Genomic DNA, 21,327 nt, shown 5'->3' with positions numbered 1-21,327 from the left:
CATTTCTCACTCCGTGTCTCCTGCACACCCGATTGCTGGGAGCAGAACCTACACAAGCAAAGCCCCAGAGGCCAGAAGATTCTGCCATGCTCTGGAGCAATGACAAATGTGGTCCCATGAGACATCGGTGATGAAGAAATCCTTCCTGGCACCCAGACATCTGCGATGAAGGGGTGTTTATCCCTTTCAAAATCTGTGCCTGACTTTCTGCTCTTTCTTCCCTAACAAATCCCACTGTGCAGAGAATCACAGCCTCAGTTTGCCAGGCGTCCTGCCAGCCGGGCTCCTTTGACGTCCTCCATGTGCATTAGCACAGAGAATCCTCACCTCCACTGCCCGAGTGTCCCCTATGCCCAGTCCCCTGAGACTCAACCTCCAATAGGGAAAGAGTGACATCCCACACCACCTGTGCGTCACCCATCACAGCTGCTCTCACAGGGAGCTCTGGGCTCCAGACACTTGTGACCCACTGGACAGTGTCTCTCGGGGCAGCATCCAGGGCTAGTGTGTGACTTTGTGAGCAGAGAGGGGATGCTCACCATGTGGACATTGAAGGAGGAAAGATAATTGGCCGCCTCCACCCCCTGCCCCTTCCCCATCCCCCATGTCCTGAGCCCCACCCCTGGCTGGACCCCCCTCCACAGATGTCTACAGCCTGTGACGAGAAGGTTTGGCCAGAAGGAACCTGTTTTAACTTTGCAGAAAATGACCCCCAGGGGGAAGGGCATGACAGGGAGGCAGGGGATGAACGTGGGGCCTGCATGGGGTGTGATTTGGGCTTCTCTCACTTCCCTGACCTCCGGGCCCCCAGAGGTGAGTGTGGGGGTCAATGGTTGGCCTCCAAGGGCTGCCCCAGCCTGACAGTGGCTGAGAGTGGAGTTCCTCCTCCGACAAGCGTCACTGTGCTGACCTCACCTCTTCTTCTCTGGAGCCTCCTCTAAATCTTGCAACTTTTACTTCTAATTCTGAGAGACAAACCTTGAGAAACAGACTTTTCCAGAGGGAACCTGCACTGCCAAGCCCAGACATGTTGCTGGCCCTGCTCTGGGGCCGGAGGGAGTTCAGGAAGGATTACAAAGGCAGGTGTCCAGGATCTGTGGGCCCTGGGGTGTCCATGTGCTCTGTGCAGGGGGTGGGGGACGAGCTCCATCTCTGAGATTCCTCTTCTGTGAAGGAGGAGTTTTCACGCTCCGCCCACCTTCCGTGGTTTCCCCCAGCTCCCCTCCCACTGCCTTCCTTCTCTTTTCTCCCACAGGAGCCAGAAACCTTCCGTGTCAGAGATGCTGCTGCTGCTTCTCTCCCTGTTGTGGGGAGCTGGGTGGACAAAGGGAGTGGGGCAGGCTAGGGGCGCTCCTGGCCCTCCTTTTCCCACAAGGTCCCTGGCTCAGGATGAAAGATTCAGGCTGACAATGTCGGAGTCTGTGACAGTGCAGGAGGGCCTGTGTGTCTTTGTGCCCTGCACTGCCATCTATCCCGGATACTGGTGGGCAAACTCTGACCCAGCTCACGGCTACTGGTTCCGGGAACGGGCCAATATAGGCCAAGATCCTCCTGTGGCCACAAACAAGCCAGATCGTAAAGTACAGGAGGAGGCCCAGGGCCGATTCCTCCTCCTTGGGGACCCTCCGACCTACAACTGCTCCCTGGACATCAGAGATGCCAAAAGGAGGGACAAAGGAAAATATTTTTTTCGGGTGGAGAGAGGAAATATGTTATGGAGTTACACATCTAACCTGCTCTCCGTGCATGTGATGGGTTAGGCATGGGCTGTAGGAGAAGCCACAGGGGAAGGACATGGGGGTTCAGGACAGGGCTGGGATGCACCCCCTCCTGGGACGGTGTTGGGGGTCCAGCGTGTCTGGTCTCAGAGGGAGGAGCTGGACCAAAGCCTGAGGCGTCTCTCGGGGCCGCACCTGGGCCCCTCCCTCCTCATCCCGTGTCGCCCCTTCTCTCCAGCCCTGACCCACACGCCCCACATCCGCTTCCCAGGCTCCCTGGAGTCTGGCCGCCCCAGGAAACTGACCTGCTCTGTGCCCTGGGCCTGTGAGCGGGGCACGCCCCCCATCTTCTCCTGGACCTCAGCTGCCCTCACCTCCCTGGGCCCCAGGACCCTCCTCTCCTCCATGATCACCCTCACCCCTCGGCCCCAGGACCACGGCACTAACCTCACCTGTCAGGTGAAGTTCCCTGCAGTTGATGTGACCGTGGAGAGAACCATCCAGCTCAACGTCACCTGTGAGAGCTGGGCCAGGAAGCTGGGGTCTCTGGTGGGGTCCTGAGGGCAGCGGGCATGGGGCTCAGGGCCTCGGACACCGGGTGCTGGGTCCCGAATGTGGTCTGGGAGGGGGTCAGGAGGATGCCTGCCTCCACCTTTCCCCCATGTAGGCAGCTCCATTGACTTGCGCCTGCCATGTCTTTCTGTCCCAGACTCTCCACAGAACTTGACCGTAACTGTCTTCCAAGGAAATGGCACAGGTAGGAGGAGCCTGTCATGGGCTGTAGGGAGCAGGGCCTCTTCCACTGTAGGGCCCGGCTGGGTCCTGCCTCATCCTGGTCTCACCCCGGTGACCAGACACCCCCTGGTGGGTAAACCCAGTGGTCCCTCCATCCTCAGCCCACCCGGCCCCTGTGAGCAGCTGTCCCCTTCAGCCCCTCACCCCCAAGGACTCCTCCTACCCCCCGTCAGCTGCACCAGGAGAACAGGGTACCATCCACATGGCAGAGCTGCCTCTTGAGGCCCCATATCATCAATCTCCTGAAGACATCTCCAGCTTGGCTGTGAATTTTCCCTAACGATGTTTTATTTAAGTAGTTTTGAACAGGTAATATATTCACACGACCAAAAAATTCAAAATGCGTAGCAGAGTCTGTCCTGAGATGCCAAGTCCCCTCCCAGGAAGTGACCAGTGTCCACTCGCTGCTCTGAGCCTTGGTTTGTCCACCTAAAGGATAAGGGGTCCTTTGATATCAGTAGGACAGACGTCATTCTTGTCTGTGACTGTGTGGTATTCCCCTGCCTGGATGGACTCTGGTTGTGTTTGCATCTTCCATTAGTGGAGACCCATGGCATTTATGTTATGTGCAACGAATAATCTTGTGTCTATTTTCACAACTGTGTGTGGTTGGGGGAATGGGGGTGGGGGGGCGATAAGTTCCTAAAAGCAAAATGTAGCTACTTCGTATGTTCCTTCTAATTTTGAGAGAAATGGTCAAATTGTTGTGCATGGAGAGTCGAGAAGTTTACATTCCCACCAGCGAGGAGTGAAAGTGTGTGTCAACCTATGTCTGTGTGTCTGTTCCTCTCAGCTGGTCTCCTTCTCTGTCTTTCGCTTTCTCTTGAACACTCTGTCACTCTGACGTCTGTCTCTTTCCCCAGCACCCACAGCCCTGGAGAACGGTTCATCTCTCTCAGTCCCGGAGGGCCAGTCCCTGCGCTTGGTCTGTGTGGTTGACAGCAACCCCCCCACCAGGCTGAGTTGGACCCGGCGGAACCTGACCCTGAATCCCTTGCACCCCTCGAACACTGGGGTCCTGGAGCTGTCTGGCGTCCACGTCGGAGATGAAGGGGAATTCACCTGCCGAGCTCAGCACCCGTGGGAGTCCCTGCACGTCTCCCTACACCTCTCTCTGCAGAGTGAGGGCACCAGTGGATGGGAGAGGGGCTGGAGGAGAACAGCACCCGCCACCCTCACAGTCCACCCAGCGGCCCCCTGAACTTCAAAGGGGAGCTCAGCTCTGTCTGTGCTTGGCTGTGAGGCCTGGAATTGGCCTGGGACTCAGAGCATCACCTGTTGTCTTCCTGCCTGGCCAGCTCTGTGGGGTGGGGGAAGGGCTGGGAGGGAGAAGCACAGGGGAAGGAAGTGAGGCTTGGTAGACAGGGGCTGGGGCCCGGACAGGTGTGTGTTGGGGACACAGGGTCCTTACTTTGCGGGGTCAAGATCAGGGTCAGGCAAATGAGGCACTCATCTTGGGTACACAATTAGAGGAGAAGCCAAAGAAGCCTCAGCAATCAAGAGAAAGAATATCACAACACAGCATTTCTTTTAAATAAAAAAGCATGCAAAATAAGCTCCACAATGAACAAAAACCCCCAGCATTTTAATGCAGGCAGGCTGCAGCCCAGCCCTGTACCCCTCACTTGCCTCTCCCTGATCTCTACCCCCTCTTCTGTCCCTGTATGTTGTGTCTGGCAAATGGGTCACAAAACAGACATGTGGGACCCTACAGGGCATGGGAGGAGAAGGGACTGGGGGGGGGAGGGGTCACCAATAACGCAATCTGTCTGCAGGAAAAGCCTCCCCGTTTTCAGGAGTGTCGCTGGGGGTCGTCGGGGGAGCAAGTGTTACAGCCCTGCTCTTCCTGTGCTTCTGTGTCATTGTCATCCTGTGAGCACTGTTCCTGGGGAGGGAAGGAAAGCCCTGGGGAGGAAGGGCAGGAGGCCACAGAATTCCTGAACGCAGAGCTGGAGGGTCCTGGGTGGGTCCAGAGCCTGAAGCAAGGGTGGGAAGGGCGTCTCTGGCACGGGGTGAGTCTGGCTGGACTGAAAGGCTCTCTGATCTTTTCACTCAGAGTGAGATCCTGGAGAAAGAAAATGTTGAGGGCTGCAGCGGGCATGGGCAACACGGGCATGGAGGGTGCAAACACTGTCATGAAATCAATCTCTCAGGTGAGTGACCTGGGTGTCTCACCATCCAGCATCCCACCTGTCCACCTCCCCCTGGGTGGCCCCCTGGATTGCTCTGCTCAGCGTGGCCCAGGTTGCTCTCATCTCCCCCGGCCAGTTCCACATCTTGCTCACAGCACAACAGCCCCTCCTTCTTCTTTCAGGCCCAGCACGGACGAGTTACCTTCTCTCTGTCCTCCCTTTCTTCTTCTATAGCTAAAAGGTTGCCATGTCTTGTCTATTTTTCCTCCTAAGAACAGCTAGCATTGGTTCCCCTCTCTCCATCTTGACCCCCATCATTGCCCAAACTTCAGGATCTCTTCCTGGAGCCCCTCGTCTTCCTGCCTGTCACCTCTGTTGCCCTACACAGAGCGATTATCTAAAGCCATCACTGTCCAGCTCCTCTGCCTTCGAAATTCTGTTTGCCCCATTGTCTACAGCAGAGGCTGGCAAACTTTCTATAAATGGCCAGATAGTAAATAATTTTGGCTTTTGGGCCATGCAGTCTCTCTTGCAGCACTCCGATCTGCTGTTGTGGCATGAAAGCAGCCACAGACCATATGTAAATGAATGAGTATGGCTGTGTTCCAATAAAACTTTATTTACAAAAACAGGTAGTGGGCCGATTTGACTCACAGGCTATCGTTTGTCCACCCCTGATCTAGAGAATAAAGCCCAAACTTCTCAGCCTGCTGTTCTGCATATTCTGACCTCTCAAGCACCTGCCTCTCCAGAAGGGCTGGGATTAGGGTGAGGTGAGTGAGGCATTCACCTCAGAAGCAGAACTTAAGAGGTTGCCAAAAATCTCAGGAAATGAGATAAGCAAGGCTTCAATGCACTGTTTTTCTTTAAAATCAAAATTAATGAAAACAATCCAGGATGTGCAAAGTATCGAAAATCTAAACAATGGCAGGATCAGTAGACTGAGTGAGGTTAGTTAAAAGTTATTTAAGATCATAACTTACTCAAGGGAAATTGTGAAGCATGGCATCCTTCTCAGATGAAAATGAGAGAAGCAGACAGGTTGATTTTGAAAACATTCTTTCTACATTTGCTTCCAGTGAAGCCAAGAGAAGAAAATGATAGTAAATTCCGGTTTGGGTAGAAATAAAATCTTTCAACTTAAAATAATGTTTTAATATACCACTTTTCCAGTTTTCCATAATATTGCATTAAATCATGCTCTGGAGAAACTGATCTTTAAAAATATGTAAAGACGTATACACAGTGGCGCACATTTCTTTCTTCTGCCTCAAGCTCCAATTGGTTTAGAGCGGCACTCTTACTAATCGTCGGATTATTTAAAAGTTTCATATTTTGTTCTCAATGGATTTTCTTTCCATTCATTTTGATTTAGAATCTTGCATTAGAATATCAATCTCAATGTGAGGTTTTTGGCCCCCTTTTTATTTTGCACTGAGCCTGGCTTATTTCATTCAGCATCATGTCCTCAAGGTTCATCCATGTTGTGACGTGACAGGACTTCCTTCTTTTTAAAGTCTAACTAATATCCCATTGGATGTATCTACCACATTTTCTTTATCCACTCAATGATGTCAATGGACATCTGAGCTGCTTGCATCTCTTGGTTATTATAAAAATCTTGCAATAAACATGAGTGTGCACATATCTCTTTAAGATCCTGTTTCCAATTCTTTTGGATAAATACTTTAGGTGGGATTGCTGGGTCATATGGTTATTTATTTATTTATCTATCTATCTATTTCTTGGAAGCGCCACTGTTGTCCATAGTGGCTGCACCATTTTGCATTTCCACCAACAGTGTACAAGTTTCCAATGTGCCCACATTTTCACCAACACTTATTTTCTATTTTACTTATTTATTTTTGTTTTTTAATACAGAATTTTACCACCTTTTATTTTTTATTTTTCAATAAGAGTTGACATTCAACATTATTTTACATTCATTGCAGGTGTACAGCATAGTGGTTAGACCTTTACATAATTTATGAAGTGATCCCCCTGATTAGTCTCATACCCCAAACTGAAACAGACTCATAGATGCAGAGAACAAACTGATGGTTGTCAATTGGAAGGGGGTTGGAGGGTGGGTGAAAAAGGGGAAGGGATTAAGAAGTACAAAGTGATGGACGCAATATAGTCCTGGGGATATAAAGTACAGCATAGGGAATATAGTCCATAATACGGTAATGACTCTGTCTTTGTTTTTTTAAAATATAGTGGCTGTGCTAATGCATATCAGATGGTATTGCACTGTAGTTTTGATTTGCATTTCTCTAATGAGTAGTGATGTTGAGCATCTTTCCATATGCTTTCTGGCCATTTGCATGGAGAAATGTCTAATTCAAATTTTTTGCCCATATTTTGTTAGTTTTTTTTCAAATTTTTGAGTTGCAGGAACTCTTTATCTCTTCGAGATAGTAACCTCTTATCACATATGTGATTTGCAAATATCACATATACTTGCAATTTATTGATATTTTATATTTGATAACCATTCCATAAGTTGCTTATGTTTTTGTTAGCGATGTTTGAGCAAAGGCTCGAGAGTCTGCCACTTGATTGCGTGACCAGAAAGCGCTCCAGGCAGAGGGAACAGCAGGTGCAAACGCTCAGAAACAGGAGGCTGACTAGTAAGTGGAGAAGCACCAAGGAGGTTCATGCGATTAGTGAAGGAGACAAAGGCCAGAAAGCAGCACACGAGTGTGGAGAAGTCAGCACGTGTGTAGGTCACAGCAGCACATGCCGGCTACTGAGGGCATTTGGAGACTTTTCAGCAGAGAAAGGTCATGATCCAACTTTCATTTTCACAGGACCCCCTGGCTGCTACGTGCAGAATAGACTGTGTGGCAGGGAAATTAGAAAAGAGGTTGGAAGGAGATGGTGGTGGCTGGAACTGGGCTGCCATGCGGTGGGTCCTAAGTGGGTTCTGGATAAATTCTGAAGTTAGGGTTAACAGAAATTGCTCATGGATTGAGAGTGGGGTATGGGTGAGAAAGGGGTCAAGGACGACTTCTACATTTTTTCCCAGAGCAGCTGGAAAAATGGAGGCATCAACCATTAAGGTGGAGAAGATTGTAGGAGGAAGAGACATGGGGAGGAAAGGAAGTTCGGTTTAAATACGTTGAGCTTTACGTGCCTTTTGGACAAGGGAGTGGGTATTTCAAGTATACCGTCGGATCAAAGTCTGTATTACCAGAGAGGGGATGGGCTGTAGGTACAGACGTGGGAGCTATCAGCCTACAGACGACAGGAGCCCTTGTAATGGACACTCTCACAAAGTGAAGGTGCAGAAGGAAAGTGTCTGGGGCTGCTCTGATATCTACGGGTCAGGAAAATGGGGAGCACCCAGCAAAGGGGCTGCCAGTGAGGCGATGGACCCAGGGAAATTTGATGTCTTGTAATCAAAGAAGGATTTTTATTTAGAGAAGGCATGCAACCGAGTCTCCTGCTGCTGCAAAGTCCAGAAAGGCAAGGACTGAAAGATGACCATATGGATTTCTTAGAGGTCACTAGTGTTCTTGATAATAGTAGTGTTGGGAAGAGGTTGTGTGTGTGTGTGTGTGTGTGTGTGTGTGTGTGTGTGTGTGTGTATTTAGATTTGAACACTCGAGAGAAAATAGGAGAAGCAAAAACATAACAATTCTGTCGAAGCGTTCGTTCTGTTGGCTGGCACCTGTCACTATCCACTCTTTGAGGCTGCATCAGTTTCCTATTGCTGCTGTAACAAACTGCCACTAAGTTAGTGCTTCCAACAACATAAACATATTATCTTACAGTTCTGGAGGTCACAAGTCCAAAATAGGTCACACTGAGCTAAAATCAAGTCATTGGCAGGTGGGGCTGAGTTCCTTCTGGGGGCTCCAGGGAGAATGCAATTTCTTGCCTTTCCCAGCTTCTACAGGTCACTTGCTTTCCTTGTTTGGTGGCCCCTTTCCTCCATTGTCAAGGCCAGAAGCATAGTACCTGCATCTTCACATCTGTCTCTGCCTCCTTCTTTTGCTTGTGATTACATTGGGCCCACGAGGTAATCCAGGAGCCTCTTCCCATCTCTAGATCCTTAACAATCACATCCGCAAAGTCCCCTTTGCCACCACAGAGCAGCGTTTCTTTCACTGACTTTTCCTCCCACCAACTGAGCTTCCCAAGGGCAGGTGCCATGCCTGAATCAAGGAATTGGAATTCTCTCTCCCTTACCTGGTTCCTGTCCATCTTATCATAATTCACCATTAGATATTTACTTGTTTAACTCATTTTGGCTGCCTCCCTCAAAGAGTGAGCTGCAAGAGGCCAGGGCCTGTGTCTGCCATGTCTACCACGGTTTATCCAGCACCCAGCTCAGGGCCTCATACTCAGGAGACCAGGCTTTGGGATCAAAAAAGAACTGGATTGGATCGTGGGTCACCAGGGACTTTGAGCACACTGCTTACTTGGTTCAACATCAGTTTCCATATCAATAACATGGAGACAATAATATTATCTTCCTTACAAGGTTGTTGTGGGAAGTTAATGAAATTAACAACCACCAAATAAGGTGCTCACCAAGTATTCGCTATCTGAGGAAAGCATGAAAGAAGGAAATCTCAACAAAAACGTGTGTGGCATGAATGAATAAAGGCATTCCTGGGCTTTTCTCCCGGATACTCTCTGCCTTATCTTGTCCCCACTGTTTCACTGTTTCTTTTCTTTCCCTCCACTCAGGGTCCCGTGATGGAATCCCAGCCAGTCAGCCTCCAAGACCACCCTCCCACAACTCTGACTGACCCCTCGATGGGAGAGAAAGAAGAGGTTCATTATGCATCCCTCAAATTTCATGGGAGGCAGCCTGGAAACACGAAGGTACAGCAGGTCACTGAGAGTGAGTACTCAGAGATCAGTATACCCAATTGAGGAACTACAGACTTGGCCCCGATTTGATGATGGCGGCCTCCGACAAGCAAAAGAAAAAAACCAAAGGCGATTCCTGTATAATTAAAAGCCCTCTAGGTGATGAGTTTAAAGTATAGTGGAAAGAACACAGGCTTAGGGACCAAAGAGTTGTGAGTTCAAATCCACAGTCTGCCCCTTTACTAGGTGACAGACCAATCCCCACCTCCCTGTGCCTCAGTTTTCTGCCCTGTGAAACAATTGAGAAGTCCTGCTTGCAAGTTTGTGGTGAGAATTGTGGGAGGAATATCGTATCCGAGCACGTGGCTCAACGTGTATGCTGAGCACATGTTGGATCCCTGCGCTTTGAACAGAAAGTTCCTACCGGGAATTTCTCTTGACTCTGGAGGTGACCAGCATCAGACAGTCCTTGCAGCTGAGGTCCCGCTTCCTGGAATGCCCCACCTGGCCTTCATCTGCCTCTGTCTTTAGAAAGTAGAGTTCAAGAGGTAGACTTCTGGGTTTGGATGGGAGTCAAGCAGAAGCTCATGACTTCTCCCCATAAAGACAAACCAAATGAAAGCAAAAGGTTCCCAAATGATCACACAACCATCTAATGAATGAAACATGATCCCCAAATTCACCTACAGCTACAGATGAGGAAAGGAGTGTGTCACAGCGGTCACTTCTGAAGCAGCCTTGATGGAAAGAAGTAAAAAGACGTGACAAGGCATTAAACATTCCCTACATCTGTACTGCAGCTCATTTATAACAGCATTGAAAGTCATAAAGTACCAAGGAACATTTTTTTTTAAATGCAATACTTCTGTACTAAAAAATGCAGAACATTGCTGAGAGAAATTAAAGAAGGTGCAAATGAATGAAAAAATATACCATGTCCATGGATTGGAAGACACAAAACTGTTAGGATGTCAGTTTTCTCTGTATTGATTTAAAGTAATTCGTGTGTGTGTGTGTGTGTGTGTACACAAATTGACAAGTTGATTCTAAAATTTATGTGGAAATGTAAAGGACTTAGAATAGTCAAACAACCTTGAAAAGAACACAGTTGGAGAAATAAAACTTTACTTTAAAGTTAATCAAAAGAGTGTGGTATGTGACAAAATAGGGTGTGTGTGTGTGTGTGTATGTGTGTGTGTGTTAATTTGAATAGCACAAAGTCTATTCAACAGAAAGGAATTTTTTTTAACAAATGGTGGTAGAACAAGTGGATCAATATCTGGAAAAAATGAATCTTATCAATTATGTAATTAATTTATATAACTGGAAACATACAGTATGTACTCTTGTCTTTTTTTTCACTCGGCCTCACATATTTGGAAATTCATCCAAACTGTTGTGCATATCAGTATTTTATTCCCTTTTATTGCTGTGTAGGATTCCATTGCATGCGTGTATCATGGATTGTTTACCCATTTCTCTATTGATGGAGATTTGGTTTGTTTCCAGCTTTTGGCAATTATGAATAAAGCTGCTGCGAGCATAACTGTACATGACTGTGTCAATGCATGTTTTCATTTCCCTAAAGTGTTGACAGGGCAGGGCCAAGAGGAGACAATGAGGTCAGAGTCACATGTTGGGAGCTCGAGGGTCAGTGGGACCTCCCTATGGGGACCAGAATCCATCAGGCAGCGAGATGGATGGATGGTCTGGTAACAGGAGGATGTAGGGACTGGAGATGGACAATGGGAAACTCAAGAGGCCCAATAATCCTATGAGTCCCTGTTACTGTGGGTTGAATTGTGTACCCCAGAAAGATATATTCAAGTCTTCACCCCTTAAGGTATTTGTGACTATGATTTTATTTGGAGAGAGGGTTTTGCAGATGTAATAAGTTACATGGGCCGGTGCTAAATACAGTGGCTGGTGTTTCCCCCCACAAAGAGGGAAATGTGGACACAGAGACACAGGTAGGGAAGAAGGCCAGGGGACAATGAAGGCAGAGATTGGAGTTATGACACCACAAGGCAAGGAATGCTAAGGATTTCTGGTAACCACCAGAAGCTGGAAAAGGCAAGGAAGGATTCTTCCCTAGAGCCTTCTGAGGGAGCACGACCCTGCCAAACCTGGATTTTAGTCTTCTAGCCTCTGGAACTGTGAGAGAACGCTATTGTAAGGCACGCTGTTGGTGGTAACTGGTCACAGCAGCCCTAGGAACTAAGATATTTGCTCAGCACCTACTGTGCATCAAACCTTCATGCATCCTGTCTCATTCAATCCTCACAGTGAGTCTTGAGAGGGTTGGCACTATCCCCACATTACGGAGGAGGCTCATGTGAGCTGGTCAAAGCCACACAGGCCTACAAGTGGAGGGAGCAGGCTGAATCCAGTTATATGACCCCAATGCCACAAGGGGGTCTTCATCAGTGGGTCCTGGGGTCTTCCCTTGTGTCCAGGCATTGTCCTAAGTGCTTTGTGAGATTTCAAAGCAGTTATGACCACAGCTGCTAGGCTGACTGTCCCCACTTCCATAGATTCTGTCAGAAAGTAGTTTCTGTCTCTCTTCCCTTATTTTCCTCCCTCCCTTCCTTCCTTTCTGGTACTGTGACTGCCATAGTGATTAATAAATTTGCTTACATGCTTTTGGGCACCCCCATAAAGACAGCACAGAAAATGGTTTCAGAAATGGCATTATGGAGGCAGAAGTAACTTCATACTGTTTTCACATTATTGGCGTGGTTTTTTTTTTTTTTTTTTTTTTTTTTTTTTTTTTTTGTGATTATAAAGGCAATTTATACACTTCATGAGAAAAAAATGTTAGAATATACAGTAAAGGGTAAAGAAGGAAATTAAGACATAGCACTGTTAATAATGTTTTCCACAATTTTTGTGCACATGTGTATATATGTATATGTGTGTGTATACATTTGTGTGTATACACATAAAACTGTGGAAAACACATACTGTACATATTATATGTACATCAATCAATTAATCTATACTTTGTGTAACTATGGGCCTATCAGAGGCTGCTTTGTATTACTCATTTCCAACTTATCAAGTTATGAGCATTTCCTGCGTCAGTAAGTGTCTTTCCCCAGCTTGGTTCCTAACAGATGACAGATTAGCTCAACATGTGCTGTGCCCCATTTAGGCAACTCCAGTTGCTGCATATTTATAGGCTGTGCTGTTTCCCTGCCATCAGCAATGCTGAGATGGGGCATCAGCGTCTCTGATGGTCCATGGCGTCGACTAGGGAAGTGGGGAAGTTAGAAGCACATTTGCTGGTGAGGAAGAAGCAATGGAATCAGAGCACAGAGCCTGCACATGACCTGCCCCAGCCTGCATCCTATTGGTTGGCTCTGACTGGCGATGGAGCAACCAGTAGCCACACTACCCATGACGTCACAGCCCAGGTCCTAGGTGGGGTCTCCAGACTTCGTCCAAGAGCCTCCATCTCCCAAGCTCAGTGTGACCGGGCTGCTTCCCTCACTTCACTGTCCCCTATGAGTACTAGCCCCCATAGCCTAGCCCAGCCCTATGGATACTTGCAGCCCTTCTCCATCACGGCCCCCTTACCTCCTTGCCCGTCTGGTCTCGTCCTCCAGCTCTGATGTGGACACTCAAATGGCCCGGTTTGTCCTATGGGAAGAAATCAGGGACGCAGTCACTTCTCAGGTCTGTAGGAAACTAACAGAACACAGGAGAGTCCCGGGTAGATGAGGGCTCAGCTTCTTTCTAAGCCTTTCTGGTGAGGGACCCCAGGAGTAGGAGGGTTAAATCTCGGGGTTTAACTTCTACACCAAGAGTCCTTATTCCCCATACTTTTTAAAATACATTTCTGAGGTATTAAGGTCACTGGAGGGAGATACCATGGGACAGGGGCTGGAGGGTGTGTGGAGGGAAAAGAGGCTGGTGCACTTGGGGAAGGAGTTGGCACTATCTGGCCTAATTACCGATGATGACGGTGATGATGGTGATGACGATAATTCACTTCATGCCTATTATATGACAGGCACTATGGTAGATGATTTATACAAGTTATCTTGAACCCTCCCAACAGGTACACAAGTTGATACTTTAATGCCATTTGTGAATAAAGGAACAGGAGTTCAGATAGGTGATGTCACTTGCTCAAAGTCACACAGCAAGAAAATGACAGAGGCCAATATTCTAACCTTGTCTCTCTGACTCCCAGCCCAGACTGGAGACCTCAGACCATGGAAAAGGTGGCACCTCTAAGGGGAATGGAGCAGTGAAAATGTTGGGTTGACTTCTAGCTATGAGGAGGGGGAGATGCCTGGCTAGGGCGCTTCTTCCAGGTATTGAAGAGGAGACCAGGTCTCCTGGAAACACTCTTACTCTCCATAGAGTTTATCGCAGCAGCTTGGAAACTGTACATTGAACGACGATGATGGCATTAACAACAACATCTAAAATGCTACTGAGTACTGACTACATGCCAAACCTGCTCCAAGATCTTTATTAGTAATATCTTACTTTATCCCCACAGGAGATATCCCTGTGAGGTCGGTACCGGTGTTACTCCCATTTTACACATGGTAAACTAAAGCACAAGAGGGCTAACCTGCCTCCTGTCACACTGTGGGCAGATACTCTAAGCCGCTTGATATGGAGAGCACACAATGATCACAAATAGTCTCAATGTCAAAATACCAAAACGTAAAAGAGAATGTATCTTCTAAAATCTTCACATCATCACTGTATCAATACTACTATCACCCACCACAATCACCACCATAATCACCATCACCATTGTCACCACCATCACCACCATTGGATGGCAGCACCATCACAACCATTGACATCATTATCACCACTGTTCTTATAATTTCCATCACCATCATCATCATCACCATCCTCATCCTCACTGCTATTCTTAACATCTACTACAGTGGTCCTCAGGGCAATTTTGCCCCCTACGGGAACTTTATAAAGCCTAGGGTCATTTTTGGTTGTCCAAACTGGAGGTTATGGTGGTGGTTGCTACAGACACCAAGTGGGTAGAGGCCAGCATGCTGCTAAATGTCTTACAATGCACAGAAAATCTGTGACCCCCAGCACTGAAATAATTATCTGCTTCTAAATATTGATAGAGGTTGAGAAGCTGGTCCACTCCGCCATGAATGTTGCCAATCCCTTCATCCTCCAAGGTGTGTGTCTAACCCTCCCATCACCCTTCAGAGCAGGTGTGACAGTTCACATCTTCCAAGTGGGACTAGGAAGAGCTGAGAGGAAAAATGATTGGCGCAAGATCACCCAGCCAGCTAGGGCCAGAGCTGGAATTTGAATCCAGATTTTAATCATACCTGCACCCAATCTCTTCCCCCAATGTAGTTGACCTCTGCTACCTGTTTCTCAAATGTGACTTGGACACTGGTGACTCCTATGTACCAGATACATCTCACATCTGCCCTTCTAGGTGGACCTCTACAGCTGTATTGTAAACACATAGAAACTGGAATGAAGTCAAGTCACTGGATGAAACCCTACTGATATGATAGAGGCCGGGCTGACTCTAAACCTTCCATCTCTCCTTCTGCCTGGCTTCTGGTCCTTGAGACCTATGTGTCTGCCCCCCAGATAATCCCTGACAATCCAGTTCCTGGCTCTTCCCTTCAACACCTGGCTCTGCTTCCCCCTCTCAAGGGAGTCATGGCTCCTCAGTGCCAACACCCAACCAGTGCCCCGTCCTTGACCCAGGGCAACCTTGACGCACCTGGTGGAGAAATGGTTGATCATCAGGTAGACCAGGATTCCGCAGAGGTAGACACCTCCCAGGACTGTCATCACGATCAGAAACACCACCAGGGATCCGGAGATGTAGAAATCTATTTCACCAATAGGAATGTACCCTGGAAGGAGAGGATATGTGGGGGTTAGGGCCACCATTCACCTGTCCTTTAATTCACCTATACACCTGTTCTTCAAAAATTTATCGGTACCTGTTATGTGCAAAGCACTGTTCTAGGTAGTAGGGATTGAACATTGAACAAAACCAACTCTCGCCCTCATGGGGCTGTCTTTCTAGCTGGGAAGTGGACAGTCAACAATTAGCAAAGAGATGGCTAATATCATTGCCGGAGGCAATAAGTGCTCTGGAGAAGGACAGACCCACATAAGAGGACAGAATGTGACAGGGTGTTGTTTACACAGGCTCATTAACTCATTGCACAGATATTCAGTGAGCACCAGCTATATGCCAGGCACCGTGTTAAGCACTGGGGACAAGTGACGATCAAAGACCTCACCCAACCATGTCCTCCTGGAATTCATACTCCAATGGGGTAGAAAGGTGTGAGTCAGACAGCGGCACCAATACATTGTGTCTGGTGCTTAATTGGTGCTTAATAAATAGAGTGACCGAATTCAATGTCTGTAGCTCACAACCAGTATCTGCTCGTGGCTTTGTCTGGGAAGAGCCAGGCTGATGGCTTCTCGTGCACTTTCTTGCTCAATCTCTAATTTCATTCTTGCAGCAGACTTGTCATTAGGGACCCTTGTTATCCCGACACGACAGATGGGGAAACTGAAGCTCAGAAAGTGAAACTGCTCGCTCCTGCTTCATGCAGATGGGCAGATACACAGCTGGGATTTGAGCTCAGGTCATCGGGTTCCAGTGTCCCTGCCTTTTACGGCCCTGCATGTCTGCTCTCTCCCCGAGGACGTCAGTCTCTCTTCTTGATGCAGAAGATTGAATGTGTGGTCGTTGAAAAGGTTCTTTCCCCAGTTAGAAATTCAGTCCCCAGCCATGTTTCAGACACCATATCCACGACAAATGTCTGTTTCCTCTACACCACGTCCACTCCTGTCTTCCGACTTCCTCATCTTGGAAGCAGCCCAGTAGGTTGACAGATTAAGATGTGCGGTCAGATCGCCAGGGTTTATATCCTGCCTCCTCTGCGGATTAGAACTGGAACCTTGAATAAAACACTCAAACTCTTCAAGCCTCATGCTCTTGCCTATAAAATGGAGGTGATGCTTATAACAGTCACTTACTCTGGAGGGAACCTGAGGGTCACACAGGCTGAAATGGTGGCGGGCTCTTAGTGCTCAGTAAATGCTGGCTGACCTTATCTCCTTGGAATTCACCCTAACGCTGAGAAGAGGACTCTGGGGGCTTCCTAGAAGAGGCAGCTTTGGGCTCAGACCTCAGAGGACGGGAGGATTTCATCCAGCCATTGTGAGCATGATGGCAAGGTGGAGACGGCATTCCTGAGGATGGGCACTGTGTAGGCACAGGCATGGAGGTGGGAAGATTTGGAGAGCGGAATCCCAAGAGGGGAGCAGATGCACTTACCGGTCTTCCTCTGGATCTGGATGTCCCTGTACATGGTCAGCTGGGCCACAGGATTCTCCACGATGCATCTGTATCTGCCCATCTGCTCCCAGGTCAGACTCGGGAGGGTGATGTTTCCCTCTGAGATGCTCAGGAGGGAGCCATTGTGGATCCAGCGGTACTTGGGTTCCGGGAAGGCAGTGGAGGTACACTTCATCTCCACCTTGGAGCCGAGCTCAGCAGACAGGATGCCGTTGAAAACACTGGGATCACTTCTCAGCCTCACATTGTCGGGTCCATCTGCAGAGACAAGGCAAGAGACCTGGAGCTGTGGGTCTGATGTCCTGGTGGGAGGATCAGAACCTCCAACCAGGGGGTGTCCCACTCTGCACCCTGAGCGGACCCCTAGGCGCACCGGGGGCAAGGCAGCTGTGCCAACAACAATGACGATAATAATAATGTCTTCCGTTAGGAAGCACCTACTATGGGAGCCGTTTATGTCATAATAAAATAGGTACAGAGTAGAAGCAAAGGCATCTGGCCCACTGCATGCCGGGCACTGTCCTACATACTTTACATGTTCACGCGCTCTCCTAATTCCCACAGCAGCACATGTGACCAATTCCACGATTGATCTACTTCATAGATGATGACAACGAGGCTCAGAGGAGCGGATCAGGGATTCAATAGTCTCCTATTGACCAGCAAACAGGCTAAGCAAGGGGCCCTGTGGCTCGGGAGGAGCCCCCTGAACAGCTGTAGTCCATCGTCCTGGGCCCTGGTTCAAACCTCTGACCGGTAAGCAGAGTTCAGAGGTCAGCAACTGTCCTCTCCATGACTGCTTTCCCCACATGATGGCCACAGCCTGCACTTTAAGAAACTGGAGAGACAATAAGAGTGGTTCTAGATTTACCTGTGAAGATGATTCTAGACTTGTGAAAAATATATGGAAGAGATTGATAAATATGTAACAGTCTTGGAACATTTGAAAGAATCTGAATTCTGTCATATTGACAAGTTCAGAGTCTTCGATTGACGAGACCTGCCTGAGAATTTGAGAAGGTCTTCCTGGATTGCAAACTTGCCTTGGTGGACGGCCAAAGGGTTATAGAGACAAGGGAATGCATGAGATGCGCAATTCAGTTTTATCAATTGAACTGTCCGCTTACGGGAGTAGAGTCAGTTCAATCTGAGTACAAGCAAAAGTAAAGGTGATGTCATGAAATGTAGAAGAACAGAAATAAAAAACCAATGAGCTGAATTTGAAAACTCAAGGAAAGTAGGCTTTGAAAACTTAATAAGTTAAATTTCAGTGTAAGAAACGATTGGTTGCAAACTGTCCCCTCTTTACACAAATGTCAGATCTGAACAAATACACACTATGTCTCAGCTCCCCATTTAAAATCGTGTGGGCCATGGTTCGGAGCAATGAGGGTGGGGTCTGAAGTCCAATGAGCTAAACAGTCGGAGCTGGGGTTCAAATCCAGATCAAGCTGCTCAGGATGTTACCTCTCTCTGGTTCTGCCCATATTAGCCTTATATCCCTGGAAGACCTTCAGCCCACCCCCAGTTTCACACCCACGACCCCAGAGCACTCACAGGCCACCGTCAGAAAGATCTGTTCACTCTTTTGAAGATACCCTAGGATGTTTTCCAGCGCACACCGAAGTATCACGTCATAGCGGCCGACCTTGAGCATGATGAGGGTCTTGCCGTCTGGGGAAATCGTCATCAGATCATTGCTGGACACCTGTATGCCACTCACGTACCACCTGATGGTAGTGGCGTTGGTGTGGCAGAAGGCGGCCACAGAATCCATGTACTCAACCACAGAGGTGGTGTTGGTCGAGATGCCTGGGTCGCTTTCCTCTTCTGGGTGAAGCAGGAAAAGATTAGAGGAGGGGTCTGCCTCTTCAAGCTCTGCTTGTCTCCAAGGGGGTGGTTTTGGGGTATGTCGGGGAGAAACCAAGACTTGTAAAATGGGGTCTGGGGTCTTGGCATAGGCATGTGGCCAAATGGTTATTTCCAAACCCCCCGGTCAGGACACTCCCACTCAAGGAGCTGTGGGTAGGATTCAGAGCGAGAGGTGGTATTTGGACTCTCCATAATAATTGCTCTCATTATCGGAGTCACATTTACTTTACAAATACCCCCTCTAACCTTACAACGTACCACAATGGCAGACACTACCCCCATTCTACAGGTGAGGAAGCTGAGGACCACAGAGGGAAAACAAAGTTCCACGGCCGTGCAGTATATACAGGTGGGACCTGTGACTCTTTTCTAACCTATAGAGTGTGGTCAAGGTGAGGGCTGTCTGTCTCATAACTACCTGTGTTAAATAAGTCGCTGTCTCAGCAGACGAGACTTTAGCTGACCTTGAGGAAACAAGAGGCCTGATGTGAAACGCCTGTGTACAGAGCCACACTTGAGAACACAGCCAAGGCCAACATTTATGAGTCTCAGAGCATAGGACTCAGCTAAGCCACACCTGAAATACTGACCCACAAAAACTGTGTGCTAATAAAATGGTATTGTTTTTAGCTGCTAAGTTTGTGGCTATTTGTTACGCTGCACTACAAACAGATAACTGATACACAGCGAAATGGGATCCTTAAGGTAGTAAGTGACCCATCTCTGTGGTTGAAGCTGGATAACCATCTGCCAAAGCTCCCAGTGTCACCTGGAGGTGGTTGGCAGAATTGGACAATACGATCTCCGAGTAACCTCACTACCAAAGCCTCCAGGCTCAACACTTGCGTTAGGGAAATGGGGCAACCTGTCAACTCACCTCGAATCTCCAGCCAGCTGGTTGCTCTGTGGGTCCCACTGCTGACGTCTACCCGCACGGTGTAGTTCCCCGTGTCATTTAACATAGAGTTCTTGATATTCAGGCGGCCTTCCTTGGTTACATTCTCCCGGCCGCTGAACATGGGCCCGGACTGCCAGGAATTGGAGGGAGGTCTGTAGCTGACAATCATATTTCGCTCACTGTCGCTTACACCCCGGTGCCAGCTGTATTCCTGAGCATCCTCGGGGATGTTCTCAAGGTCCAGGAAGCTCCTGTATCCCTCTAACCCTATGAAGGGGACGATGGAGAGTTGGCCAGAGCTCTGGAAGATCCCACAGGCCAGGAGACTGGCTGAGGAAGACACAGAAAGAGAGATTTGCTGACACCACCCACACAATGATCCACAGACACTGCTGAACACACCAAGGGGTCCTAGCTCCCGGATGACTCCCCAGCCTGTCCCGTCCTCTCCATCTGCTCAGCCCCTATCCTGGTCCATTCCTCCCTCACCGTCTTTCACCCTGGATTCTTCCCTGGACACTCAGCCTCCAATCCATGCTCACACAACCCTTCTGTGGATCCTTATAAAGCCCAGTTGTGACCCTGCTCTCCCCCTGCTCAAATACTTTCCAGCCTCCCCAATGTTCTCATGATAAAGTTTAAACTCTTAGAGTGGCTTGTGAGACACTCTTAGCAAGAGCTGGGTTTTGTTTTATGACTCATCTAGCCCTCTTTTAGATTACACCTACCCTACCCCATCATCCCATGTACTTCCTCATTCAGTCATTAATGCATTCACTCATGCATGCATTTATCAGAAGACACAACACCCACGCTCTTTGCCCCAGGTACACATACGACTCTACAGATGACCACACTGTCTCCCAGCTTTAGGCTTTTGCACATGCTGGTCCCCATTTCTGGCACACTGATCCCTGCTCTCTCCTTGTTGACTCACTTCTACTCATTCTTCAGTGCTCAGCTTTGAGTCTCCTGCTCTTCAGCCCTGGGCCCCCCTCACTGCAGTCCCCACACTCTGGGTTATTCGGTGTGGGGACAGGTCTGCATCTCAAACTGGATGTGAGCCCCAGGAGGGCTGCGTCGGGCACCACTGCAGCCCCAGCACCTCTGAGCACAGAGCGGAATCCAGTGGGAGTCTCAGCAGGATTACCTGGGGGGATAAAACTCCCTGAAAACTGTCTACACACGTGTTTGACTTAGCGTCTAAATTCAGTGAAGGCGATATGAACAGAGGGGGGATCTGCTGTCACCTAAGACATCAGGCGGCTACTGCTCTGTGAGCCCTAAGCCTTGGCTCCATGGAGGAGGCAGAGACACCCGAGACCCACAGCTCCAGGCCTCCAGTTATGGACACTGGGCAGTTTGAGGCAAGTACACCTGGCGGCCAGTGAAGCACGACAGTCGTGCATGTCCGGGGGACACAGTGGGTCCTGGGGAAGGTGAGGAGATGGGAAGGGGTGCAGTTGGAGAAGTGGGGGAGGAGATCAAGGCAGATAGCCACCCAGGGAACACTGTGTGTGTGTGTCTTTGGGTGAGGTGTGCCCAGCTGTGGGAGCTCACGAAAGTCCTAGCGAGAGTCCTGTCCCTCTCACCTCCCCTCACCCCCCAGTCCTGCAAGGTCACCTCTCGCTTACTCACAAGGACCAGTTCCCTCCAGGGACTGCATTTGGGTCTGGAAAATTCCATGAGCTGCAGTGTGTCCTCCTGGTGGAGGGATCTCTCCGGAGCCACTGCCCCTTGACG

General features: G+C 48.7%; 2 protein-coding genes across 3 annotated transcripts in view; one reads left to right on the top strand and one right to left on the bottom strand.

Annotated features, from left to right (window-relative positions):
* The first annotated feature begins 850 nt into the window (after positions 1 to 850).
* LOC148757536 (sialic acid-binding Ig-like lectin 13) lies at positions 851 to 11,023 on the top strand. Its single transcript, XM_088800613.1, has 7 exons — positions 851 to 1,755; positions 1,957 to 2,235; positions 2,428 to 2,475; positions 3,377 to 3,634; positions 4,289 to 4,385; positions 4,570 to 4,666; positions 9,347 to 11,023. Exons 1-7 carry the CDS (start codon positions 1,281 to 1,283, stop codon positions 9,533 to 9,535), a joined length of 1,443 nt encoding a protein of 480 aa, XP_088656739.1. The 5' UTR covers positions 851 to 1,280; the 3' UTR covers positions 9,536 to 11,023.
* A 1,191-nt stretch (positions 11,024 to 12,214) lies between these two features.
* The window catches only part of CEACAM18 (CEA cell adhesion molecule 18), a 50,933-nt gene continuing 41,820 nt past the window's right edge, over positions 12,215 to 21,327 (bottom strand). Inside the window, exons 2-7 of one of the 2 annotated variants that reach the window (XM_088800586.1) lie at positions 19,564 to 19,914; positions 18,372 to 18,644; positions 16,794 to 17,072; positions 15,213 to 15,348; positions 13,052 to 13,114; positions 12,215 to 12,756 (exon numbers count right to left, since the gene is read on the bottom strand). In XM_088800586.1, the coding sequence (XP_088656712.1) occupies positions 13,096 to 13,114; positions 15,213 to 15,348; positions 16,794 to 17,072; positions 18,372 to 18,644; positions 19,564 to 19,914 (1,058 nt within the window). In that variant the 3' untranslated portion in view covers positions 12,215 to 12,756; positions 13,052 to 13,095. The remainder of the gene's footprint in view (positions 12,757 to 13,051; positions 13,115 to 15,212; positions 15,349 to 16,793; positions 17,073 to 18,371; positions 18,645 to 19,563; positions 19,915 to 21,327) is intronic. The other variant, XM_088800587.1, reaches the window with a different exon arrangement.

Source organism: Rhinolophus sinicus, chromosome 8 (assembly GCF_057876585.1).
Source record: "Rhinolophus sinicus isolate RSI-liver-muscle chromosome 8, RSI-T2T, whole genome shotgun sequence".
NCBI classification, from domain to species: Eukaryota; Metazoa; Chordata; class Mammalia; order Chiroptera; family Rhinolophidae; genus Rhinolophus; species Rhinolophus sinicus.
This window is presented reverse-complemented; position numbering and strand designations above follow the sequence as displayed.

What these genes read in the sequence shown, in the direction of transcription:
- LOC148757536 (XM_088800613.1), top strand. Translation starts at nt 1,281, where the DNA reads ATGCTGCTGCTGCTTCTCTCCCTGTTGTGGGGAGCTGGGTGGACAAAG. An exon ending in CATCCAGCTCAACGTCACCT is followed by an intron (nt 2,236 to 2,427) that starts GTGAGAGCTGGG and finishes TTTCTGTCCCAG; the next exon opens with ACTCTCCACAGAACTTGACC. An exon ending in TCATGAAATCAATCTCTCAG is followed by an intron (nt 4,667 to 9,346) that starts GTGAGTGACCTG and finishes CCCTCCACTCAG; the next exon opens with GGTCCCGTGATGGAATCCCA.